General features: G+C 42.3%; 1 protein-coding gene across 1 annotated transcript; it reads right to left on the bottom strand.

Annotated features, from left to right (window-relative positions):
* Positions 1 to 631: 631 nt before the first annotated feature.
* Positions 632 to 25,244, bottom strand: abcc6a (ATP-binding cassette, sub-family C (CFTR/MRP), member 6a). Its single transcript, XM_060868898.1, has 31 exons — positions 24,960 to 25,244; positions 23,686 to 23,862; positions 22,487 to 22,612; positions 19,003 to 19,140; positions 16,979 to 17,098; positions 15,792 to 15,853; positions 14,540 to 14,671; positions 13,820 to 14,026; positions 12,384 to 12,561; positions 11,875 to 12,036; positions 11,685 to 11,777; positions 10,399 to 10,602; positions 10,149 to 10,295; positions 9,968 to 10,055; positions 9,333 to 9,402; positions 8,200 to 8,326; positions 7,944 to 8,120; positions 7,284 to 7,451; positions 6,833 to 7,016; positions 6,529 to 6,610; positions 5,727 to 5,838; positions 5,367 to 5,574; positions 4,817 to 5,127; positions 4,518 to 4,717; positions 3,231 to 3,357; positions 2,888 to 2,989; positions 2,544 to 2,690; positions 2,284 to 2,442; positions 1,629 to 1,795; positions 1,108 to 1,302; positions 632 to 962 (listed from the first exon to the last, which is right to left on the bottom strand). The coding sequence occupies exons 1-31, from the start codon at positions 24,999 to 25,001 to the stop codon at positions 854 to 856; spliced, it is 4,521 nt and encodes a 1,506-aa protein (XP_060724881.1). The 5' UTR covers positions 25,002 to 25,244; the 3' UTR covers positions 632 to 853.
* Positions 25,245 to 25,811: the final 567 nt, after the last annotated feature.

Below are 25,811 nucleotides of genomic sequence, written 5' to 3'. Positions count from 1 at the left end.
GGATCAAGACACAGATTTGCTGTTTTTATTTTTAGACAAAGTCGTTTTCTTCAAATTCTTCATTGAACCTTTTATGTGTTTACTTTGCTAGAAATAAACAGCCACCGCAACATAGTTGGACTTCCAGACCGTGTTCCTCTTAGACAGCCTCGTAAAAACGCTGAAATGGTTTCCGAGTGGGAGTCTCAATATAGAGGCACTTTTGAGAGCATTTCCTGCGGATGGAGTGTTTGCAACACTGTCAGTAAACCCAAACCCCCCACCCCCACCCCCCCGAGGTTCTCCTACATGGAAGCAACGTGTAGCCCTGTTGATCTTCATGTTCCCTTCGTTAAGCGTTTGGAGTGCTTTGCTTCGTTCACATTCTCAACGGATTGGAAATCTTTGGGTTATTCGGCGTTGCTAGGACACAGACACGGTTCTGCTTGTCTCTTATGTACAATTATTTACACATCGTTTCCTCAAGTCTCTCCTTAGCTCGAGAGATGAGACGAAACAAGCGAAGAACTGCGAGATCTTCCAGTTCCAACGGGTCACTACGTGCACTTCCGCTGCACTTGAGCATGTCGACCTGAGCGTATAAGTTTTCAGCTTGGCTTCGATGAATTATAAATGACTGTGTCTTTGTTAAAAAAAAAAATAAAGAAATAAATCATGCTTGGAATTCCTGGAAATCATTACCACTTCCTATTTACTGAAGCACCATGTTGCTTTTATAGCTTTACTTTCTTTCTGTATTATGACACTGACCAGCAGGCGGAGGCCTCCCGGTGCGACCGATGCATGAAGGCCACCACAAGGTTGCGCCAGTGTGCTAAAAAACCAGGTCAGAGCACCGCTTGAGAGCACCCTTTTACACCAACCCAGCTTCTCTGCACATCCGATAAAACTGGCCTCTCTGTGCAATCAGGTTAGCGGGGGAATCAATCTCCATTATGTGGCCTTTGTCCATGACAAGAACCCTACAAAAGAGCAACACTTCATTAATTCCTTGTTTTGCCTCTATTGTTCTATTATCTCTAGTCTCAATCGTATGCATTGTAGGCCTTTCTGGCAAGATACAGTAGTCGGTTACATCGTTACAACCTACGTACTGTAAAAACTTACTTGGTGTAGTCCATGATGGTGTTGAGTCTGTGTGCAATGGTGAGCACTGTGCAGTCCTCAAACTGGCTGCGGATGGTGGACTGGATTAGCGTGTCTGTTTCCAGGTCCACTGCTGCCGTGGCTTCGTCCAGAACCAGGATCTTCGTCTTCCGGAGAAGAGCCCTCGCCAAACATACTAGCTGCCTCTGGCCAAGACTATAGGAAGAGACAATAGTTCATTCATTCATTTTCTGCCGCTTATCCTAACTTCTCGCGTCACGGGGAGCCTGTACCTATCTCAGGCGTCATCGGGCATCAAGGCAGGATACACCCTGGGCGGAGTGCCAACCCATCGCAGCTCACACACACACTCTCATTCAAAAGACAATAGTGAACCTCTAAAATCATGTAACGACCAACTGCCTCTAGAGTTGTAGATACGTTAGTAATACTAAATATAACAAAAGCAGTGAATTGTATCGTAGATATTTGGCGCCATTCAGTTGCTCGATGGTGTAAAAAAAAAAGCTCAGTCTTCTCACCTAAGGTTTTCTCCTCCTTCTGAGCACTCATAATTAAGCTTGTCAGGCAGCCCGGAGACAAAGTGCTTCAGATGCGCCAATTCTAAGGCGTTCCAAACTTCCTCGTCAGAGTAGGCGTCAAACGGATCCAGATTCATACGCAAGGATCCAGAAAACAGCACTGGATCCTGTAGGAACATGAGCAAACCAATCAGAGGAGTTTTTTATGGTAGAAGTTCATTTAATATTTCCTTTTTAATTAATTCATTCATTCATTCATCTTCTACCGCTTATCCGAACTACCTCGGGTCACGGGGAGCCTGTGCCTATCTCAGGCGTCATCGAGCATCAAGGCAGGATACACCCTGGACGGAGTGCCAACCCATCTCAGGGCACACACACACACACTCATTCACTCACACAATCACACACTAGGGGCAATTTTCCAGAGATGCCAATCAACCTACCATGCATGTCTTTGGACCAGGGGAGGTAACCGGAGTACCCGGAGGAAACCCCCGCGGCACGGGGAGAACATGCAAACTCCACACACAAGGTGGAATCGAACCCCGACCCTGGAGGTGTGAGGCGAACGTGCTAACCACTAAGCCACCGTGCCCCGCTATTCCTTTTTAATACTGTTTTATAAAGAATGTGTTTGTCACAATATTCTTACCTGTGGAATAATAGTAATGCGGGATCTCAGATCATGGAGTCCAAGCTTAGCAATGTTCATCCCATCTATGTATATCTCTCCTTTGGCAGCCTCCAAGATGCGGAAGATTCCTAGGGCCAGTGAAGACTTCCCTGCACCGGTCCTACCCACAATGCCAATCTGAAAGTATGACATTGCAGGTCAACAATTAACAAAAACGAGCAGTAATATTTTATGTGTGATCCATTATCAGTCCTTTTTTTTATTATTTTTTTTTTTACCTTTTCTCTTTCTTGGATTCGTAGTGAGATCCCTTTCAGAGCAAACTCAAGACCTTTCCGGTACTGAAGCCCATAATCCTGGAACTCCATGCTTCCTGTTTGAGGCCAATCATGTGGTAGTGAAATGTCTTCTGAGCTCCATGCAGCCTGCGAGGAGAAAATATAAAATGCATTTTTCCTCAAATATGTCACTTCCTTAATACCATTGAAAAGGTAAAACAATCTAAAATTAATATAAACCTGTGATTTGTAGCCAGAACTACAGTAATCAGAATGGAGAGTTCAACACCCCTGGGGTGTAAAACTGTATAGGAACCGTGCCACATTATTCCGTCTTTGCTCACCTCCTTGGGTGTGTCTGCATACTCTTTCACTCTCTCGACTGACACGATGTTGTTCTCCACATCCGTCCATGACCGCACGATCCAGCTGAGGATGCCTGTCACCTGAAACGTAAACAAATAAAGCTTAGTTCAAATCCGTCCAGGAGATCCGGATAAGCCCGGACTAAATCTTTCGGTTTCTTTGCCATCTGGAAAAAACCCCACAAATAAAGACTTTCAAAAACAGGTGGTGCTCTTGCAAGATGTCAGGATTCTCTTTGAGGTGAGACAGCATACGAGAAAGAACATTGCAAAAGAGGAAGGAAGCATGGTTATATTGCAAACATTCGTTAATAACTCTCACCTGGAGGGAGTGAGATACCGCTAGACCAACAATCCCAGGACTCAGAGTGTCTTTGCCCATCACAGAGAGAATAGCAGCAGCAAGAACAACACCATTACCCAGGAACTCAAGGTTCACTGCCAGCCACCTGCAAAGGAGTAAATAAAAACTTGTCAACTCCGCAGATCCAACAGGGATTTTGTTATCTTTCTTTATAAGCCCGGTTTAAACGAAAGTGACGTTAACTGATATGACGTTTGCAAAGAAAGGGCATGAAGAATCCCAGACTGTTAATACTGCTGACCTCTACAAGACCTTTATGGCTTTTTTCTGAAACTGGATTCAAATGTCTGTGTACAACGTTTTCAAACAAACACTAGCCTATGCTTTCAGAAGGCCACTTTGTTATTCCATACTGCTACCTTGGCATTTCTTGACATCGGTGTAATCTAAGAATGTCATACAGCTGGTGAGAGTAAGAGAACAGCATAGGTAGAAAATGTGTATAGCATTTGTTTTTATTCACTCTGTAGGAAGTAGGTACATTCGAGACAGAGTGTAGATCAAGGATACCATTTCAGGGTCAAGAGTATTGTACAGTGGTGCCTCTGAACAGAGGGAACAGTGGTTCTTTTGCAGTCCTTGGATTTGAACCTTCCAATTACTAGTTAACCACTAATTTGTATCCAAAGACTTTTTTTGTAACCAACGTGTGGCAGAATTCATTCCAAGAATACATCCATCAGAGCTGCTGAAGGTTAATGGCTTTGCTACAGAGCCCAATAGTTGAAACTCTAAGGTCATTTTCACACTTGTGGGTTTTTTCAGACTTTGCTATGTTTGCCCAGAGAGTTCAGTGCATATGGTAAAGTGCAAAAGCTGCTTTTGAACCTGGAAGCAGTCCAGAGACAAAAATCCTGTCCTCAAACGGTGGTCTGGGGCTTTAAACGAACCAAACCGATAAACCTTATGCCTTATGCATTTACAAATCTGACATATGGAATGGACGATCATTAGAACTATTTTTATAAACCTGCAATTGTGATCCCCATCCCACACAAGTTCAGAATTGATCCTGGCACAGATTCATGTATTTGGGCCAAGTGTGAAAAGATTTGAACCTTTATAACCTGATCGTTACATATGAACTTTACCCACTGTCCAACCTCTGACCATCAAGTAAGAGCAAATCAATAGCTGAACTCAGTAGTACTCAGATACCACACTGTTGATAATATATTCGCAAAAGCCACATGGTTAAATGCTTGATTATGTAAAGAACCACCTTTGTACAGTAAGGTAACTTACCTGGTTGCTACAAATCGAGGGAAGTAGGCAGTCTGGTTGTGATCCACCCTCTGATTGGCCTGATGAATGAAGCGTGCTTGTTCCCCAAAGGCTCGTATCACACTGGCACCTTGCACCGTCTCGTTAAAGTGGGTGTAGATGGGAGAGCGGCTCACGGACTCCAAACGCCTAAGCTGGCACGATGTGGCCACGTAGAAACTCTTCAGTGAGTGACCAAAATCGATAAAAAAAAAGGTCAAAACCCAGTCATGATAATCCAACATTCCCCATTCTGAACAGCACAATTTGTTTTTGTTTACCTGCACAAAGGCGTAGAGCAGAGCCAGGGGAAGAATGATGACTGCTGCGAAAGGTGTGGCAAGCAGCACTATGATGCCCACCTCCATCAGCTTGAACACATAGCCCAACATCATCTTAAGTCCATCAGGTATCATGCAGTCAATGGCGTCAATTTCCTTGGCGAAGCGATTTAGCAGATTGCCGCTGGGAGTGGACTCGAAGAAGGACATGGGTGAGTGGAGCACATTCTTCAGCAGGTCCAGGTGCAACTGACGAGACGCAATGATTCCCCCGATAGAGATGGCCACTGTGGTGCCAAAAATGGCTATGCCTAAAATAAAAAATAGTGTTTTTATTAGTGGCACAGCAAATCATGAAGGATATAACAAGGCTGGATTTGTGGGTTCAAGCTGATATTGAACTTTGCTTATACACCAGCAAGTCAAGCCAAGATGATACACCACTCATCTGAATACTAATAAAGCCCACTGGTTTCACTAGTTGACTGAATACTGGTAATAAAAAATCTGGAATTGTCCAATGGACTGGACAGGATCTAGAGTGAATTACCTTGTGCAAACCCAAGAGCTCCATAAACACCCAGCTTCATGTCGGTGTTGAGCTGTGTACCGTTAATAATGGGCTCATCAGCCCACATGCTCAGCCAGTAGTTGTATGCCAGAGAAGCACCCTGTTGAAAGGCATACAGGAAGAGAATGGGCACGATAAGACCCAAACCGATGGTGCGGAAGTACTCGACGTACATCTCCAGTTTTACCTGGAAAGGTAGATGGAGACAGAAATCTGAGCATTGCTTATGAAATAAGATTGAATACAACAACGCAGCATTGTCTGTTAGTGTTCTTGCTGACAGCTTAAAAGTTTTAGTCCAAAGAGTAATTTTATCTTTCGACTACATGGCAAACTTACCCTGCCTATGCGAGCCTTGTCCACTTCAGTCAGTTTTCCCAGGTCTTCAGGAATTTGTTCCTGCTCAATATCAGGGTCTACACTCTGAATAGTGACACCGTTTGTGTCACCACTGAAGCAGAGAAGGAGGGTTAGTGAATGGAATTGAGTTCTGTCATAGAATTTATTAGTTTCACCTAATAAATGCCAGTATAAATATATAGAATAAAGATCTTTTAATGAGTTATTAATGCAGGGATTTACAGTTCTATCTCCAATGGGCCAATGGGGCTGCTTGTTTCATTCCAACCATTCATTCATTTTCTACCGCTTATCCGAACTACCTCGGGTCACGGGGAGCCTGTGCCTATCTCAGGCGTCATCGGGCATCAAGGCAGGATACACCCTGGACGGAGTGCCAACCCATCGCAGGGCACACACACACTCTCATTCACTCACGCAATCACATACTATGGACAATTTTCCAGAGATGCCAATCAACCTACCATGCATGTCTTTGGACCGGGGGAGGAAACCGGAGTACCCGGAGGAGTACGGGGAGAACATGCAAACTCCACACACACAAGGCGGAGGCGGGAATCGAACCCCCAACCCTGGAGGTGTGAGGCGAACGTGCTAACCACTAAGCCACCGTGTCCCCCCTCATTCCAACCAACACCAGTTTAATCAGTCAATGATGACCTTTAATTGACCATTAGGTGTGGTACCTGCTTGGTTGGAATGAAAAACCTCCAACCCTTTTGGATTGTATGCCCTGGTACTATATATATATATGTATGTATGTATGTATATATATACTCACCCAATAAGTTGCTCCTGAGAGAGGTCCCTGGAGAATGGCATGAAATCTGTTACGCTGAGCCTTGAACAGGACTTTCTGGATCCTGAAACACAAGCAAAAATTCTCATTTGACAAAAATATTAATTCCTGAGCAATATAACTAGGGGATAATAAGACTATCCAGTAGAGATGCATCAAATAGTATCTTTGTACTATTCAGTTCCAGTATTGGTATTGATGCAGCCCTACTTTTATTAAAACATGACTAGGTATTTTTGTTAAAAAGAAAAGCTAGTATGCTGTACATATTGAAAGACTGATGTACCTCTCTGCGTGGAGCTCTCCTTCCTCTCAGAGCCCGCAAAAGTGTGGATGAAGTCTGCGAAGGCTCCATTACGATTCAGCAGCTCCTGGTAGGAGCCGCTCTCCGTGATCTCTCCTTCAACCAGCACCAGGATCAGATCAGCCTGGGGCAGGAAATTTGTCCCGTGGGTCACCAGGATGCGGGTCTGCCAGAAGTAGAACAATGTAAAGCTTCATAGAAAACAGCACGGCCGGCCAAGAGTTCAGGGGTAATTTTTAGAATTGTGTTTGAGAATTTTTTGCGTGCAATGTGCTATGTCTGACTCGATGCCAAATCCAATGCATGCGAAAAGCTCAAACTCTAGCACACGTTTGTTCACGTATAGTTGTCACATTCATTGATGTTAAAAAATGGTGTTATTTCAATTCTATCTGTGCTCTGTTAAAGAAAAAAATGGAAAGTTCTATTTCACCTTGTCTCTCAGTACACCCTTGGGCCCGATGACCTTATCAAAGATGTGTTGACCCACGTGGGCATCCACAGCAGAGAGAGGATCATCCAGCAAATAGATATCAGCTTTCCTGTAGACGGCACGAGCCAGACTCACCCTCTGCTTCTGACCTCCAGACAGGTTCAAACCCTGTGAACAGATTAGGAACTTTAAAAATACACTCACCAAAAATGTTATTTGTTACAATAAAGGATCTCTTTCTCCAATGGTGATGAGATTTCCCTGTATCTACCCCATTATTCAACATTTCCTACCTCCTACCTCCTATGCAAGTCAGAAGCCCTTCCTGAACCCAGAGTTCTCAAAGTTCTCTCAACGTTTTACAGTTCTGCAATCACTCAAGTGGTTTAATTCAGTGTGTCTTCTGCACTTGCAAACTGACTATTTAACAGCAGGGAGCTAGATTTTCTCCAAATATTACAATATATCTGTTATGAAAAATAAAAATATTAGCAGAAAGGCACTCTTTAAAGGAAAATGGTTTCTCAATTGGTCTTTAGGGGTGTAAATAGTTCACACAAAGTTTAAACAAAAAAATTGCTAATCCAAAGAACCCTTGAGGAACCTTCTGTGATCCCTCAAGTTTAAAATTTTTCCTCTTTGCCCCAAGTTCATGAGCACCTTCTCGCCGATCTCAGTGGCATCTCCTGCAGGCAGAATGTCAAGGTCGGGCAGCAGAGCGCAGGCCTCCAACACATGCTGGTACCAGCTCTTCTTGTTCTCTTTGCCAAATAGGATGTTGTCCTGCAGTGTAGCATTCTGAATCCAGGCCTGCTGAGGGACGTATGCCACCGATCCCTACAAAACCGTATAAAGACTTTAAGATACACCAAGACATAATCAGAATTATTAAAAAAAAAGATTTGTTTATTGTTACCTTGATAGAAACGCTACCGCTTCTCCTCTCCGTCTCTCCGAGCATAGCGGAGAGCAAGGATGACTTTCCGCTGCCGACATGGCCGACAACTGCGACCAATGCACCACGAGGAACTCTCACACTGATCCTAGAAATACCACACATATATTTACATGCTGCTGCTAATTATGATCAGATTATTCGTCACTAAACCTATACCACAGCACAATAACAGCAGATCTTTTCCAGTTCCAGTTGCAAGGTAAATCTCAAGTTTATGCTATTACACTTGTTCTAGGAACCTATACGGAGGAGAATGTGTTAGAAGGCATTTAACATTTTATTGTCGTTTTAGAAAGCAGTCTCTAGTGTTGACATTTTTTAACGGCCAAAGGTAAAGCTGTAACTTTGCCAAGACAGGAAAGGATTTTGTTATATTGTTTTGTCTTATTAACTTTAAATGTAGCTATAAAAAGATAAAAATTAAGATGTGCCCTATTTACAATTTGCAGCAAATATCTGTAGTATAGGAGGAATAACACACTTCAGGACATTTTTGGAAAATAATTAACTTTTGGGCGGTGAAAGGAGGGGGGGCACGGTGGCTTAGTGGTTAGCACATTTGCCTCACACCTCCAGGGTTTGGGGTTCGATTCCCGTCTCCACCTTGTGTGTGTGGAGTTTGCATGTTCTCCCCGTGCCTCGGGGGTTTCCTCCGGGTACTCCGGTTTCCTCCCCCGGTCCAAAGACATGCATGGTAGGTTGATTGGCATCTCTGGAAAATTGTCCGTAGTGTGTGATTGCGTGAGTGAATGAGAGTGTGTGTGCCCTGCGATGGGTTGGCACTCCATCCAGGGTGTATCCTGCCTTGATGCCCGATGATGCCTGAGATAGGCACAGGCTCCCCGTGACCCGAGGTAGTTCGGATAAGCGGTAGAAAATGAGTGAGTGAGTGAGTGAGTGAGTGATGAAAGTAACTCCACGTTATCAGGGGTGCCCCCAAGGGGTGGCCAGTGGTCTCCACGGCCACCCCTGTATAAACTCTGTATAAACCCCTGTGGCCACCCCTAGTATGAATTTGAATTTGAATGCACAATGAAAATTCACAATAGTTCATGAAGTGAATTGATTATTTGTGTCAACATTTGTTGTACCTTTTCAGACAAGGAGGTCCATCTTTAGACCAACTGAAAGTCCCGTTCTCGACCAGGACACCTTCTTCGTCTGAGTAAAAAAAAAAAAACAGAAAGAAAGCTAGAGAAACATGAACAGCAAGTCCTCTATAATCCACCGTCTGGTGTTTACACAGTAACAGGTACCCGCATGTGTGCATTGCCTACGTGTACATGCGGTTCTAGCGTATGGGAGCCATTAAGGTGAGAGCGGAGGACTGTCTATGGAACTAAACTTCCTCTTTGGTTGCTTGTGGCATCAAAGCCTGTCTTTAATTACACACAGTCTAATTAGCATCATCTTCAAAATAGCAGTTTTCACGAGCTGTCTGCAAACGTGCTGACAGTCCACTGGGCCAAAATGTGTTTGTGTTTCACGAAAATAGAACGCTGTGTTGAAACCACAGTCTAGCATGGGCTGCTGCGTTGTGTCTCTAATTGCTCTCTCTCTCTCTCTCTCTCTCTCTCTCGCTCTAACACTCCCAAAATGAACAGGAAGTGGACCGATGCTGCCACACGACTGTGGAATTCAGCAGTTGTTGTCAAATTAACATCAATCTTTTGCAGGTCTGGTTTCAGGATATTAATAGAATTCTATATTGTATTGTCCAACTCACCCGACTTCAAAGGACCTCTGGACACGTTGTCTGGTTTTAGCTCTTGCTGGCACAAATATTTCCCCAAACGCTTAAGTGAGACAACAGCCTGCATAATAAAAGACATCCCAGAAGATAAAGATCTGAGGTAAGATGTGTAGAGGAGAAGATCCAGACATTTTATTGTTATAGATGGTTGTACCTGCATGGTGGTGCTCATGGCAAAAGGAAGTTGGCTCAGAGGAGTCTTCAGGATGTTGATGAGTGCCATGGAGACAAAAATCTTCTGAGCGTCCAACACGTTCTTTTCGTCTATCAGAACATAAACGCCAAACATGGCAAAGGCGATCTGAACATGGAGAGAAGGTAAAAAAACAAATCGCTAGTTTATACTGAATTTGTACTGCTTCTACAAATCGGTTGATGCTAAAGCTCTTATCTCTGCTACACACCAGGAAGGTCGAAGAGTTAAAGGAAGCCATGGAGATGGAGTAGAGGATCTGGGACTTCTTTAAGGCTTTAAGCTCTTTTTCTCTGTAACCCAAGACCTGCTCAAGGAAAGCCTTTTCCCAGGCGTAAAACTTCAGGATTTTGATGCCGTTCAGGATTTCGTTCATAAGCTTGATTCGGCCATCCATGAACTTCATCTGGATCTCCTATAATATAGCAGATATAGCGACTCAGGATGGTTGGGGATTACAGAGGTAACATAATGTCAAGGTTACAGTCGAAAATATATGGTTTCAAAAGAAATTGGGAATGACGGTAACGACAAATTTGTTCAAGGTCTGTTTAAAAATTTAAATGCCCAACATTTATTCAGAGAAAGGTTGTTTTTTTTATATATAAATACAGAAAGTGTTTTAATTATCAAAAGCGTAACCACAGTTGTGACGTGATATTTCAAGAAAACTGGGTCAGCCGGTGTCTCGCAACTCAGAACGTCCAGACATAAACACGGGCCAAATTTCTTCAAAGGGACATCAACTTTGCCCAATGGCGTGGGCATCTGCTGTTTTCAAAAGAAGGAACAAAATATTGCCACTTGTTGCACTGTGGTTGTCTCCAGTCTAAAGAGATGAAATAGGAATGAGGAGCTTGAATCCAAGCCACACACCCACACTGTGCTCCGCTGTGCTATGTGCTCACCGTGCTATCTGACCCTGCCATGAAGCTTTAACACCGGCGGGAGTTAAAAAGCACATTTTGCTTTGTCTTTAGATCAACTGAGCACAATTGGTCCCACAGAACAGACGCTGCTACCAAATGTGTCTGAAGTTATATAAACATTTAACTGGTTTAAATATCCAGCAACCGCAGTCCATCCTTTTTTTGACTTGTTTACTCAAAAGGCTTTATTTTATTTTATTTAAATGGTTCAGTATCTTAGGGGGGGCACGGTGGCTTAGTGGTTAGCACGTTCGCCTCACACCTCCAAGGTTGGGGGTTCGATTCCCGCCTCCGCCTTGTGTGTGTGGAGTTTGCATGTTCTCCCTGTGCCTCGGGGGTTTCCTCCGGGTACTCCGGTTTCCTCCCCCGGTCCAAAGACATGCATGGTAGGTTGATTGGCATCTCTGGAAAATTGTCCGTCATGTGTGATTGTGTGAGTGAATGGGTGCCTTGATGCCCGATCATGCCTGAGATAGGCACAGGCTCCCTGTGACCCGAGGTAGATCGGATAAGCGGTAGAAATGAGTGAGTGAGTGAGTGAGTGAGTTCAGTATCTTTGCTACAGCACCTGTAGTTTGCTTCTCTTCTTGGCGATGAATCCGTTCAGAGGGAAGATGAGAAACACCGTGGTGATGCCGGCCAGAGCAGATGGTCCCAGGTGCTGATACGGAACAGGTGCAAAAAATTTAAGGCACACGATCAGAAACCCAGGTCAGAGAAAATGGGATGAAAATAAAAAAACCTTCCAAGATGCTCACCTGCCAGAGAAAGAAGAGGCAGAGGGCGATCTCTATAGGAGCGAGCCACACGGCGTTGAAGTACACGACAAAATCCATGAGCTTTTGAGTGTCAGCTGAGACCAGATTCACGATCTCTCCTACGGTACACGTTCTCCGTGCTGCGTTGTTTATCACCAGAGACTACAGAGAGGGAGAAATGCGATCATTCAGGAAACCCTGCATGGCGTTGGTTAGAATTTTTACCTTAGAATTAATATACTCGTTCTTACACATCAGTGTCTCTAAACCTAATAATACAACAAAGAAAAAAAAGTTTATGGAATAAGTCTCGAGTGTCAGCAGGTTTTCTGCTATGTGAAAGACTTCAGGACTGAGGACTGTTTTGCAAGTTGCGTTTTTTTTTTTTTACATCACTTCAAGAGAGACAAAAATCAGATGATGGTGAAAAACAACTAGACAACAACAACTAACATGTTTTAAGGTCTAAAAATCTGATGCAAATTCATCGCTGCCAAAGAAGCTTCTACCTTCCTGTAGACGAGGCCCATGACGGCCGTCTTGACTCTCATGCCCACGGTGAAGCAGGAATACATGTACTGGTGGTTGAAGAGGGACTGTAGGCAGGAGAGGAGAAACATGAGCGTGGCGTAGAAATATCCTTTCCACAGCGGAGCTTCCTGCTCCCTCATGAAGGCCAACAGCAGACTGTAAGGATCAAGACAGGAAGAACACATACTAGGGTGAAAACCCGAGGAGATTGGTACATGTTGATCTGCTCGAGTAAACGCAGGGTCGTGAAGGTCATGAAATTTAAAATTCTTGTTTCTAGATCTTATGCATTGGGATTGTTTGGATGGAGACCTTTGGGTTATTTGAGCTTCTAAACATTAAAGCAACTTTCAGCTGGCTTTAATGCCTTAACAACTCACGTATCCTTAGCAGAAAAGAATCTGAATATATTTATGTATCTATATACATTCCGATAGCGATAAAGAAGAAACTGTCAATAATCTAAAAATCAAAAATCATTTTGCGAAAATCAAGCATTTAGGACGGAATCTGTCGTTGAAAAGAACATAGTCGCTCAAGAGGACTTATAACTGAGTCACACCTCAGTAGAAACCCCTGAATGAGGCAGAGTGAATATTTATCCTTGCTTAAGGAAACCTTCAAACAAATTGCTCTATCAGCTTTCCATCTAACCATCAAAAACAGTATGATTGTTAAAGCATTAGGAAAAGAAAAATCTCGACAAAAGCTTGAAAGTGCAGCCCAGGCAAAAGGTCAAGATTCTATATGAAGAAAGCGACACTGTGTGAAAGATCCTTGCTTCATTACTTTACCGCCATCAAGACCGTCAATGAGCAACACCATTCATTAACAACAACACGCTCTGAGAAACTCAGCATTCCTTGCCATCAGCTGGACTTATCCAGACACAAATTCCAGACACAGTCCTTTTACGTCTTTAACGGAGGGTAATAAAGGGCTACGTTTTACTGCCGTACTTTGCTGGTGGTTGTCTCGTCCTTCTGGTTGGCTAGCCGACTCTCCTGCCATGCCTATATTTTGACCACAACCTCAGCAGTTCCGCTTGAGCTTCACTTGGGCAGATGCATCCACGGCAGGCACAGGGCTGTGGTGACTGCTCCTGACCAGCGTTCAGACTCTAAGCCATAATTGCCCCCTGTGGGCATAAACAACTCAATCTCTGCCTGGCTTAGTTGACACCGACTGGCTGAGCACCTGCTACACACTGTGACTTCCTGTTTTTCTGAGATATCGTGAACCGTACGACGGGCACCCAAAAAACATTTAGAAACGTGTGGTTAAACCCTCAGGAAACCGTTTATTTCAGAGTCTGTGTTTATTTAATGAGGAGAACTTTCATAAACATGACTCCACGTACCAAAGTTCATAACCTTAGAAAGATCCAGACTGGATCAGTTTGTGATCTTCTTACCTGAGGACTTGTGGAATGGCAAACATGAAAGCATCATGGACCACGAGACACAGAGTTCCGGACAGGAAGTAGGGCCCGAAGTTGCGAGCAAGCGTCCGTAAAAGACAGAAGCCTGAGCTTTGTTCCTTCTGGAGCTTCCTCAGGAGCTGAGCCTGATCTGGCAAGCGGTTCCCCAACACCACACTGCTTCCGAGTTGCTTCTCCTGCCTGGTAATGAAGCAAGAAAAACATTAAACGTTAATAAGGTCAAGCGTTTAACGGAGTCATGTTTAAAAAATTAACGTGCTCAGAAAAAGACTTCATCACACACAGACTTCTGAATCTTTTAAGCTCTTAATTAAAAGCAGGGCAGCAAAGTCGTAAAAAGTCAGTGGAGCTCCGGCATTAGAAGCGTTTGAAGACTCTCCAGTTGACTCGACACTACAACGCATCTTCAAAGCGGAAATAAATTAACAAGCTGGCGCTCGTGTCCACGGTCTCTGTGCTACGGTTTGAGCCGAGCGAAGACAAGACCAGAAGCAGCAGAGTATCGTCTCATGGCGGTTAAATCTTAACACACAGATATAACATACGTTAAATACGTCGCTGTCAGTGCATCTCATTACGCAGACATCACCCACAAAACCCTGTTCTGACCCTGACTTATTTGTTATCTGTATTGGGACTGAATGGGAAAATTAGTCTGGATATTGATGGGATTATCAGAAACAAAATTCCTACTGCTGCAGTTTCGTGCGCTCCCTGGTCCATTCCTCTTCCAGATCCGAGAGGATTTTATGCGACGTGTCCTCGTCACGCAGGGACCACAGATCTTCTGCTTGTAGAGGCGTGCGGTAACCTTTAACAACCAACCTACACAAACACACACACACACACACACAAAAACACACACACTTGTAGTACTCGTTACAGGAGGTACACGTAATTTTCTAACTTACAGATGAAATGTGTCTGTCTTCTGCATTTAGACAAAAAAGCTCAATAGACAAGGCAGTAAAATCTGAAATAAACCAAAATCCAGACCACTGTTTGTAGAAGCACATTCCAAAATGTTTTAATCCACTTATCCACTTATATTACAGCAATTTGCTGATGATTACTTTTTTTTAAATTACAGAACAACTTCTGATTCATTTGTAGTTACGTTTAATGTTTCGAAATGTCTGAAAAACAAGTTCATTCCTGTTAGCACTTGCGTCACAGCAGCTATAAACTACCATTCCCTCATCTGCCTGTCTTCTTTCTCTCTCTCTCTCTCTCTCTCTCTCTCTCCTCATCTGTCTATGTCCCTCTCTCTCTCTCTCTCTCTCTCTGTCTCTCTCTCTCTCTCCTCATCTGTCTCTCTATGTCCCTCTCTGTATCTCTCTTTCTCTCTCTCTCTCTCTCTCTCTCTCCCCTCATCTGTCTCTCTATGTCCCTCTCTGTATCTCTCTTTCCCCTCATCTCTCTCTCTCTCTCTCTCTCTCTCTCTCTCTCTCTCTCTCTCTCTCTCTCTCTCTCCTCATCTCTCTCTCTCTCTCTCTCTCTCTCTCTCCTCATCTGTCTCTCTATGTCCCTCTCTGTATCTCTCTTTCTCCTCATCTGTCTCTCTCTCTCTCTGTTTCTCTCTCTCTCTCTCTCTCTCTCTCTCTCTCTCTCTCTCTCTCTCTTGCTAAGTATTAAAACTCAGTTTGTCATGTTATCAAGACAAATTCTGAGTGTTATGAAGCCCTGACACTGTACGTCCTGGTGTAAGTTGCTAATAATCATTTTAAAACTACAAAAAACTACAGAGCTGCTGTTATAGAAATGACCTGTGACCTTCTTACTGATCAGAATCGAGAATTCAGGAGCACTGAATTGTGTAACAGCTTCCTGGACCATAAAAATGTACATATTTGTAAGAACTCTCGCTTTAAGTGACTAATAAGTTGATTTTAACACAAAACAACTATCCGAAAGAAACAGATAACGGCGAGTTCGTGTTTCTTACCCACTGAACCACCAGAAAAGCATCTTTGACAAAAAGGACGCATCCTGAACAGGGCACGCGTTCTGAAATAAAAACAATGAATCAGGTTTAAACTTTGTGGTGATGTTTAGTTTACTGTATATTGTTGAGGATTTCTGGCATGTACAATACATATCAGATCGACTATTCAATTTAAATTAAGAACAAAAAGTTTGTTATTAAAGCATTTATAGAGGGTAAATGTTTTAAAGTGTCGCTTTCTTGGATAGCGAAGCTGGCTAAGAAAAAAAAAAGCATCTGGCCGCAGCACGCTGAGAGTAAACAGAAAATCAGTGAGAGTGTCTGTGTGAATAAGTGACACTGTGTTTGTGTGTGTGTGTGTGTGTGTGTGAATATGTGAGACTAGCATGGGCCAAGTTACTACACATTTCCACCCACAGCTGACCTCAGCTCTTGTCCCATCCACCCAAACACACTCACACACACACACACACACACACACACACACACACACACACACACACACACACACACACACGAGTTTCTTCACCGGAGGTCTCACTCAATGGCATGCTGTGAATAACTCAGGAAGTGACCGAGCCAGGAGAGGAGCATGGGGTGTGGTGCCCATGTCTGTGGCTTCATCTTCATTACACACACTAAAGCAGGCCACATTTATTGGCCATAATCTCATCAGTCTCGTCGTTCACATCCCAGTGAACTTTGATGTACATAGATATCAGTGAGGTTTAGTATTATATGCTTCTTATCAGAGACAAAAAAGAAGACATCAAAATTGACATGGAGCTGAAAAAAGCATTTGCCTAAACTGAGAGTGGAACCTGAGAGTGAATCTTGACTTAATACCTCTAAAGACTGTGAGTTATGCATTTTGTGTATTTTTCCCAGTCAACACCAAGATACTGGCTTGTCTGTGCCGGAGTCTTGGTCTAAAACGGGCAGATATCATTATCAAAGAAGGAGGGCCCAGTTCCTGAAGATGACTCACCAGTTAACCAACCTTCAAACCATCTCCTTGAGGCAATCATGAGCTCTCGCTAATGACAAGGCATCACTTACGAGGCGCTCTGGAGGCACGTGTCCTCAGTCGGCTGGTGGAGTGGGGTGGGGTGTGGTCTTATACTCCATAAATCTGACTAAATAACATGTTGACTCACTTAGTCTGTATGTTTCGTTTGGTTTTGTACCTGCTGGACGACTTTGCCTGGAGGAGCGTGGTCTGCAAAACAGCTGAGGAAGAGCTGCGCCAGTTGAAGGCCGAAGTATGAGAAAAAGGCCAAGTAGTGCACGATATCAGGAGTGAGACCCTGTAAGGAAAGCAGGATTCGAGGAAGAGTTAGAGAGACACGGAGATGGAGGCAGACCAAGATATTGTACTCGTTGACCCAGAATAGCAGCTTCCCATCATTTCTTTCTCGCCGTGTAGCCACATACTTCCCAAGACACATTTTGTATGGTCTGTAAAGATATCAAAACAATCAAACCTCATTCCTATACATGGTACCGTACCACTCTATGGCATACAAACCGTAAATTTATACATATTTCTGAAAGTTTTCACAATATGAACTCAAATCCTGCATTCCACAGTAGGGCTGAAATAAAATGGAGCAAACGGAGGAAAAAATTCTCCACTGCTCAACAGAATGCTTGATTAATTTTATTAACTCGGACAGCAGAAATTTAAAAAAAACAAACATTTGTGTTTTCAGGAATGTAAAAGTTTATCTAAGGAGTCTTCAGTGTCAGCATTTTGTAAGAGTCAAATTGTCCACCGTGAGAGACAAGGAAAGGAAAACTAAATGGATTAAAAAGCACGACACGCCGCATGGTAATAAATAAATTGATTGTAATATACGGGAATTGAGCGATGCAAAGGATTGAAGCGGCTCAGGAGATGCTGTTAAAGGAAAACGACGCTTCATCGTATCACCGCGTCGTTGATTATTTTCCCGAGGTGTTTTATTCCCTTGCGTAAGGCATGCTGTAGAAACTGTAGTGCAGCCTGATGGGTGTGCTCCTGGCATTAATGATACTATAAAGCTTATTTTGAACAGTTAAGGCAAATCATGGTGAAAACCAGAGTCTTTAATGGTCTGCTTTATATAAATGAATTACGCATGAAGAAGAATAGTAAACACAAGGAGTCACGCTACGGTCTGGAAATGCATAGATTGCGTTCCCGGAAGCTGCCGGCCTCCGTTTGTGGTCGTGCAACCCAAATAAGTGTGTTATTTACCAACTCCATATGCCAGTCATATGTGATTCTAAGCACATATTCAGGAGGAGGTGAACCCGTGCCGTATTGTGTGAGGTCCGGGCTGCACATTGCACTAGATTTGTGAAACAGTGAGCTGTGAGCTGAGAGTAAACATCTTGCCCAGGGCTGAGCGCGCACCATGCCAAGATACGACTATATTCTTCCCCCCGCCACAGAACAAAACAGGGTCAGGCTTGGTTTGAGCGGTGGCAAAATATAGTTCAGTCAAACTGTCTGACTCTTATTTTTTTCACTCCCGTGCAAGCATAAAGTCAGCTTTTAGTAACTCTGTGAGAAAAAAAACACATATCTGTCTTAGCAGTATAACTTGCTAAATTTGCAAAAATGCAAACTCAGGTTTATAAAGCAATCAAAGCTTTATTAGGAAGACGACAGAGACGTTATGAAAAACGCTCATTATTCTGAAAGGCCTGAAGTCATTTGACATGGTTACAGTCCTGGTAGAAAGAGATATCAAAAATATTTGAATTGCACCGAATCTTTAACCGCACATTCCTACACACAAATCTGATATTCTGTCCATGAATGGAGAGTGTGTGTTTAATCAGATGTATGTTTACCACATTCTGAGCTATCGTTCCATATTTCACACTGAAACATTTCATGTACTCGACTTCACTTCGTACGCATCATATGACAAACCATTAACAAACAAAACAAAAAAAAATCTCTGTAAGAAAAGCTGACACACAAATGCTCTGGTAGAAGTCTTTCTGGAACCTGTTAAATATAGTGCACATGTTTACAACGCATGTGTGTTTTTCTCACTGTTTGCATTGTGTGTGTGTGTGTGTGTGTGTGTGTGTGTGTGTGTACATTCGTGTATGGGGGTTTGTATACAGGTGTATGTGAACGTGTTGTCTTTCTTGGTTTTAGGACACTGCTGTGAAATGGATGCCCCAGATTGGGGGTGCGTGTCATTTCTCTCACCTGTTCGACGGCTAGCTGGATCTTGGCCCTCAGAGGGATGAGAGAACACACCACACTGAGCAGCCAGTACAGGAAGAGCACCACGGAAGAACGGCAGCCTCGCACTCGTTCCCACTGGATGATACACACCGCTAACACCTGGCAAACACAGTAATCAGCTTTACTGAGCGGACCGGGCTCGTATTCAAAATCCTGTGTGGAATTACTGTAACTGTGATGACTGCAGAATGACTACGTGCTTTGAACATAAAAAAATAAGTAAATGAATGGGTCATGAGTCAAAGTGTAAAAAATGTTCAGGAAGAATAGGAGTCAAGTCAAAACACTGAGTTACAGTGTACAATTTATTATTTTTTTTTAAAGCATAAATCATAATCATGAGTAAAAGGACAGAAGAAGTCGGGACGGCTTTTCGTTTTTTTTCTCAAAATCTTAAGAAAAAGGTGTTGGTGATGAAGGTTAAGGTTGAACTTATAGTCAGGGGTGGATTTTTGTGTTTGAAACCGGAGTCTGTATTTCTGCTATGGGTTTATAATGGGATTTCCCCGTCTACCACTACGTACAGCTGCTTCATGAAAAACCTCCCTAATAAACCACATGTACAACAAGGCCGTCGTCAACTCTGCCTTTCTCCTTTAACTGTCTCTCTTTTCTTCATCCAACAAGCCTGCGACACTCTCTGTCTCAGAAAAACAAAGGCTGCCGATCGTCCTGTGGCGTTTCGGGAATATCTTATTTAGTCAGAGCATCTCCAAGGCCGTGGAAAACACCAGATTACGTAAGACATGCTTAAAAATCAGGCTTCAAGCTATTCCTAATGATGCCTCCTCCAAATCTAAACTACAGGCTTTCCAAACCAAACCAAAGTCTCCCGACCTCAGGGTAAAGAGGGAAGAGTATTTCAGGGAATCTCTTAATCACTCAGAGGAGCCTGATCTTTTAAAACACATCTCACTTTATCTTACAAACAAAAGAGTAAGTATGAGATCAAAAACATGCTAATGGATGTTCATTTTTTTTTCCCTCATCGTAGCCGCCTTGTAATGTAACGTAATGGGGTCATAAATGGACACTTCTCTCGTTCTGGAGTGTGGGAGGAAGCTAAAGCATCAGTTCAACCTCAGACTCTGTGCCTACATAGTAATCAGAAAGGGGAAGTGCTGAGTGAGGTGGTTCTGCCTTGCTTGGCTCCGGAATTTAGCCGGTGATGCACTGACAGCTCAACTCATGGGAAGAAGGAAAACATGAGTCCCACGAAACCACTCAGACTTGGTGGTGCACCAGAATTTGCCTTGATTAGTCTGATCTTTGGGTTTGTGTGGGGAATTTTTAAGCGGATGTGAGGGCGTGTCTTTGGGTCCACATGGACGTAAACAGACCTGCACTGAGCGTGAACGTGAACGTATTCATGCCTACATGCTCATATACAGAAATTGTAAAGTAGGAAAGTATAAAGGAAATCATTGACCTCGTTTGTGTATTTCTTTTACCTAGATTTTATCGCAAAATAACAAACATAGTTCGCTAACATTTACAATTCGTACCACTCACACTAGGTACATTCGAACACAGAAGATATAAGATTTTTAATATAAAATAAAGCCACAAATGTACTTAATCGTCAGTATTACAATTACAAAATACACTTAACGTGTGATCATTTGATGTTGTGAACAATTGAAGTTTCATATCACCACGTATTCCCTGAAAACGCACGTGATCACGTTTTAAAACGAACCTTGTAAATTTCACATCTGAATTATTTCATTATTTACTTGCGATGTTCATGAGATATGAGAAAGAGGTGAGATGAGATTTCGTGATTATTTTGTGTTCACTTAATGAAATATATCTCATGTATTTCTATCTGAAAATGTTACTATTCTGTCAAACTGTGTAGCGGCTAGAAGTATTAGAGTTAAAAAAAATCTCAGGTGGTTAAATAAAGCAAGTACAGCCAAAAAAAAAGGAGTATTTCAAGGTTTTTTTAACGTCAATATTTGTGCACATAGTTAATAAGTCTCTCCAACTACAAGCAAATTCTTTTGACCTATATCCCTACGCGTGACTATGTTTAAAGCTGTTTGCTTTACTATTTATACAGTTGAGATTACGATCGTTTGATGAGCGAGTATTCACTGGAAAAAAAAAAGCCTGTTTATCGGTTTTACTGTTTTTCCCAGAGCTCAGGTCAGTGTTGACTTAGGTGTCTGAAGTGACCACAGATAGGGCGAGAGTCTAGTCTGGATGAAAAAAAGGGGAAAAAAATCCCTCTGCCGTGAAAACCTGTGGCCTTGTGTTTTGTGCACCGACTTTACAAACCTACACAGTTCAAACTTGTGTTTAAAGTCACCCACAGTGAGATAAATATGTCCGTGTCTGCACTGGATCAGGTTACAGCTGACGTAGCTGTGTGATGATTAAGGCTCTCTTTGATCTTATATTTATTAACAATATTTTCTGTATTTTTACCTCACAAGCCGAGTTAGCTTAGCAAACAAGGCTTTTTTTAAAAAAATCTCTAAAGGCTAGAAATACTCTAAAACGTTCATATCTAAAAATGGTTTCCCCTAATGTTCTTAAAATATAGCCTGTTAGCTAAAATAGCCAGATTGCTAACATCCATATATGGTCATAATCTGATGAACACTGACGTAAGAAGCACTAACCTGACAAGATATCCGATATTTATACTTATTAACAATTTTTTTCTGTATTTTTACCTCACAAGCCGAGTTAGCTTAGCAAACAATGTTTTTTTTTTTTTTTTAATCTCTAAAGGCTAGAAATACTCTAAAAACTTTCCTATCTAAAAATGGTTTCCCCTAATGTTTTTAAAATATAGCCTGTTAGCTAAAATAGCCAGATTGCTAACATCCGTATATGGTCATAATCTGATGAACACTAACCTGACAAGATATCCGATATTTATACGGTGTATAAGTGATCTGTTTATCAATTTATAATTTGTTTGTTTATAACTTGCACAGCTAATGCTAACTTCGAATTTAGGAACAATCAAACATTTCCACAGATAACAATGAGTCTTCTACTGATTGGGTCAAAAAAGTTACCTCACAAAAAAAAAAAAAACATACAAATGTATGATTGTACAAATGTGTGAAATGCATACAGAGTGGCTAGTTAGTTATCTAACTAGCTACCTTACTGATATACGTATTAGCTTAAAAACAGTCAATAGATTTTGCTGTAACGGTTGCTCGGACATTTATAACAGTTACTGGTGACTGATTTTTTTGTGATATTAGTCATTTTGCTTGTCTATTTAAAATGCAATAGGAGCCATGGCTGTTTTACAAATGATTGTTGTTGTTGTTGTTTTCAAAAACACCTCTACCGCCCTTGAAATCTAGCTTTAAAATAAAGCCCTGTATGTTTCTTCCTGTGTTTGTTTTATGGTTCATCCTTTCCATGGCATCATTCATGGCATGTTAACACTCCAGTGTAATGGAATATATGTTACCACAGTGAGGCTGCGTATGACCGAGCCCAGGAGAAAGATGAAGTGGCGGTGGATCTCTTGGTTTCGCTCCAACAGGATGTAGAAGAATTCAACGAAGCCAAAGGAAGCCAAGAAGAAGCCCAGCAACTACAAGAGACAGATATGAACGGAAATAAGACCTGGGTGAGAAACTCATCTGACTCATTCTTTCGGAAATGGCTTTGGTCACTCGGTTCACTGCGAGAGTTACGTGTTATGTCTGGAAGGATGGTTTTTGTAGGCGGCAGTGGTGCCGGTTAACCCTTTCAGAGGTTCACTGTGAAACTTTCCCTGCTGGAACTGCAAATTCCTCGAAACCAGGAGCTTAAAAATGGTTCTTCAAGGGTGTTTGAGAATTGGTTTTCTAGCCTTCCTAGGTTGAACCCTGTCTGAAAGGAAAACACCCTGTTGAATGTTTCCTACATACATCTATCTTTAAAGGTTCGTGTAAGGACACACCAAAAAAACCTTAAGGCATTTTTATCCTCAAAGGGGGCTTCACAGGCTGCAGGTTATCTTTCCAAGTAAATCAGAAGCCGTACCTTGTAGTCAATCAAATGGCGACCGATTAAACAGGTGGAATTTATTTTCTCCCGACAGATTGGAATGAAATCCTATAGCCATGTTGGCCTCTTACGTAAGATCGGACACCGCTGCGTTAAGGGTTCTAGATTTACCTGCTGATCTAAGACATGACAAACTATATGCAAATCTACAATGTCTACAGTTAGTCTTTTAAATATATTAATATTTTTTCTTCAACAATAAATTAAAAGTTATTCATAAGCTGAACATAAATGATAGCTATGTGAAAATCAGTGTATCACCAAGCAAATCCAAACAAGCACCAGTGTGTTACTCTCGCCCACAAGCTTTTGCGGTGCCGGGCTGCTGTCCCAATTTACCATCTCCTTCTCTAGAAACTGTCCCTCAGACACCATCCAGCCACGTTTGCTTTCATCCAGCACCAACCGGTTTAGGTTTTATAGTCAATTTGGCTGTCTGTGTAATGCCTAAAACCATCTGTAATCCTGATACTTTTATTCAACACCATTTATTTGAGCTTTATGGATTAATATGGCTGTGTCTGTGCTGTCTAAACCTGACCTAGAGCCAGACACCATCCACATTAACTGTAAAGCAGGTTCCTCCACCCAAAGAGTAGCCGTGAAGTCACTCACCAGCTTGGCGCTGCAGAGCAGCGACAGGGGCAGGCGTCCTCGACCATGGCAGTACAGATGAAGGCAGTAGAACGGTGAACAAAGCCACAGGTAGATACATGGTGCCCACACCAGCACTGTGTTCTGGAAACAGTCACTCAGTTCAGGTGTGTGTGTGTACCATGTCTGGTTCCAATCCTGGAAGATTAGCAGAAGAGAAGTGGTGAAATAGATCATATGTTGGTATGTCATCATAAGAAACATAATGGGAACCATTAGTTGTGGGTTTTTTTAGGCAGAACAATAAAACCCTTTTGATTTTTATAAATGATCTGATTCTAATTTCAAAAGCAAAATCAATCAAGTTTTGCTGTTTCACTTTCCCATAAAATCTGCATCATATTTACACGTTAAACTTATTTACTTTTTTTTTTGTTTTGTTTTATGTTTTTTAAATTATAAGCTAAACCACACCACCACTCCTCCTACAGAAACCTTGAGTGTGTCCGAATGTAGGCAGGGAAGGTTTTAAAATGACTGAAATTACACTGAAGTCACTGGAGACGCTGTCCCAAAACTGCTAATTTTTTTTGGTGTTTAGAGTATTGGAACAATGCTGTCCAGGAAACATTGGTGGTTAAAACCTAAAGATGGATCTGCGCACCATGTGCAATAGCGGTTTGGCTAATTTCGCCAATCCATCTGCTGTTGATCTCAAAGATTACTGGAACTCCTACTGTCCGTAGAAATAAAACACGGTCTGACAGCCATTCTTCTTCTTTAGCACCAGATGAACTGAACCTTATTGTATTGTTGTTACTTCGTTTTTAATTATTGCATCCAGATGTAAGTTTCTTTTTCTTGCGAATCCTTACATTTCCTACTGAATAATTTAAAGAAGCAACTCGAAGAACTCAGTCGTGCATAAAATAATAACGTTATAATGCGATAAAGTTATATATAAAGTTGAAATGCTATTACAGAATGTAATCAACATTACGTACAGTACGCTTGCATCGGTCTAAGCTGAATTGCTACACTACATTCCATGCATTTTGATTGTAAAGTTTTGGTTTTTTTTTGGTTTTTTTTTTGCATATCCTCATGAACTACAATCTGTTGCTTGTGCATGCACACTTTATGGGAACCGGTAAAGAAGTCATACAGCATGTGATCATATTACCAGACAAGTAGATTACTGGAATTGTATAAAAAACGCATTAGCAATTAAAATAATATTTAAAAATGATGAATATAAAAGGGTGATGCCTGAGATGTACTGGGTTCTCACTCACCCAAAGAGGGTCAAGGCCACTGAGGCTGCAGAACGTATCCATTCACTCTCCTGTTCCTGAAGCAACCACAGGTTTCACAGGTAAACTTTGTGGCACTGTTTTGTTATTCAGCACGAGATGAAGAGCATGTGAGTGTAAGTCCAACTCTCTCTCTCTCTCTCTCTCTCAACAAATGCTCTCTGTGTAGTTTTTCGTCTCTCACTCTCTGTCACTCGCTCTTTTCTCCCATACACCTTGCGACTGAGAGCTCCTTGTTTCTGTTTGGAACACGGGCTGTTTTATGACTGTTAGCCACTTAGGTGGGTGGTTATATTCTCTCTCTCTCATTTCTCCCTCCTCCTGTTCACATGTTCCCGCTCTCTTTTTCTCTATCCCTCCCTTTTCTCTATCCCTCCCTCCCCATCTCTGTCACTCTGCCCTCTATTTCCCTCCCATTCTCTTTTACATGAAAACACGTCGGCTGGAGATCTTTATCAAATCATCTCAGTTCGGAGTAAAGTCACAGACTGACCTTTAGGTTGCACATCCTTTACCATCTGTTCTTACAGTATTCGCTCTATACGATCTGTGAGATCAGAGTCCTGAGAGTGACAGTTATTGGAAATAGGAGTGTGCAGGTATTTAGCAATACAGAGAAAACTGACCTGTTCTCACTACACACACACACACACACACACACACACACACACACACACACACACACACATTTGCTTGAACAGATCAGCACTACTTAAACAGACAGACAGATTTTTATTATGTCTATCTCTTTTGAAGCTCTTAGTGTTCTGTCACAAGCTAACATCGGCCCAACAGATGCTAGTCATCACGGTCTGTAGCCCTGGAAAAGCCAGG

The sequence above is a fragment of the Tachysurus vachellii genome, chromosome 4, assembly GCF_030014155.1.
Source record: "Tachysurus vachellii isolate PV-2020 chromosome 4, HZAU_Pvac_v1, whole genome shotgun sequence".
Taxonomy (NCBI): Eukaryota; Metazoa; Chordata; class Actinopteri; order Siluriformes; family Bagridae; genus Tachysurus; species Tachysurus vachellii.
Note: the sequence above shows the minus strand (reverse complement) of the source record. Positions and strands in the feature narration are given on the sequence as shown.

Excerpts from the sequence above, each read along its gene's own strand:
- abcc6a (XM_060868898.1), bottom strand. The coding sequence starts at position 25,001 with ATGGATACGTTCTGCAGCCTCAGTGGCCTTGACCCTCTTTGG. Across the intron at positions 12,562-13,819 it reads GCCATTCCACAAGTCCTCAG|TCTGCTGTTGGCCTTCATGA; the intron begins GTAAGAAGATCA and ends TGATCCTTACAG. Across the intron at positions 8,121-8,199 it reads GCGGTAGCGTTTCTATCAAG|GGATCGGTGGCATACGTCCC; the intron begins GTAACAATAAAC and ends ACGGTTTTGTAG.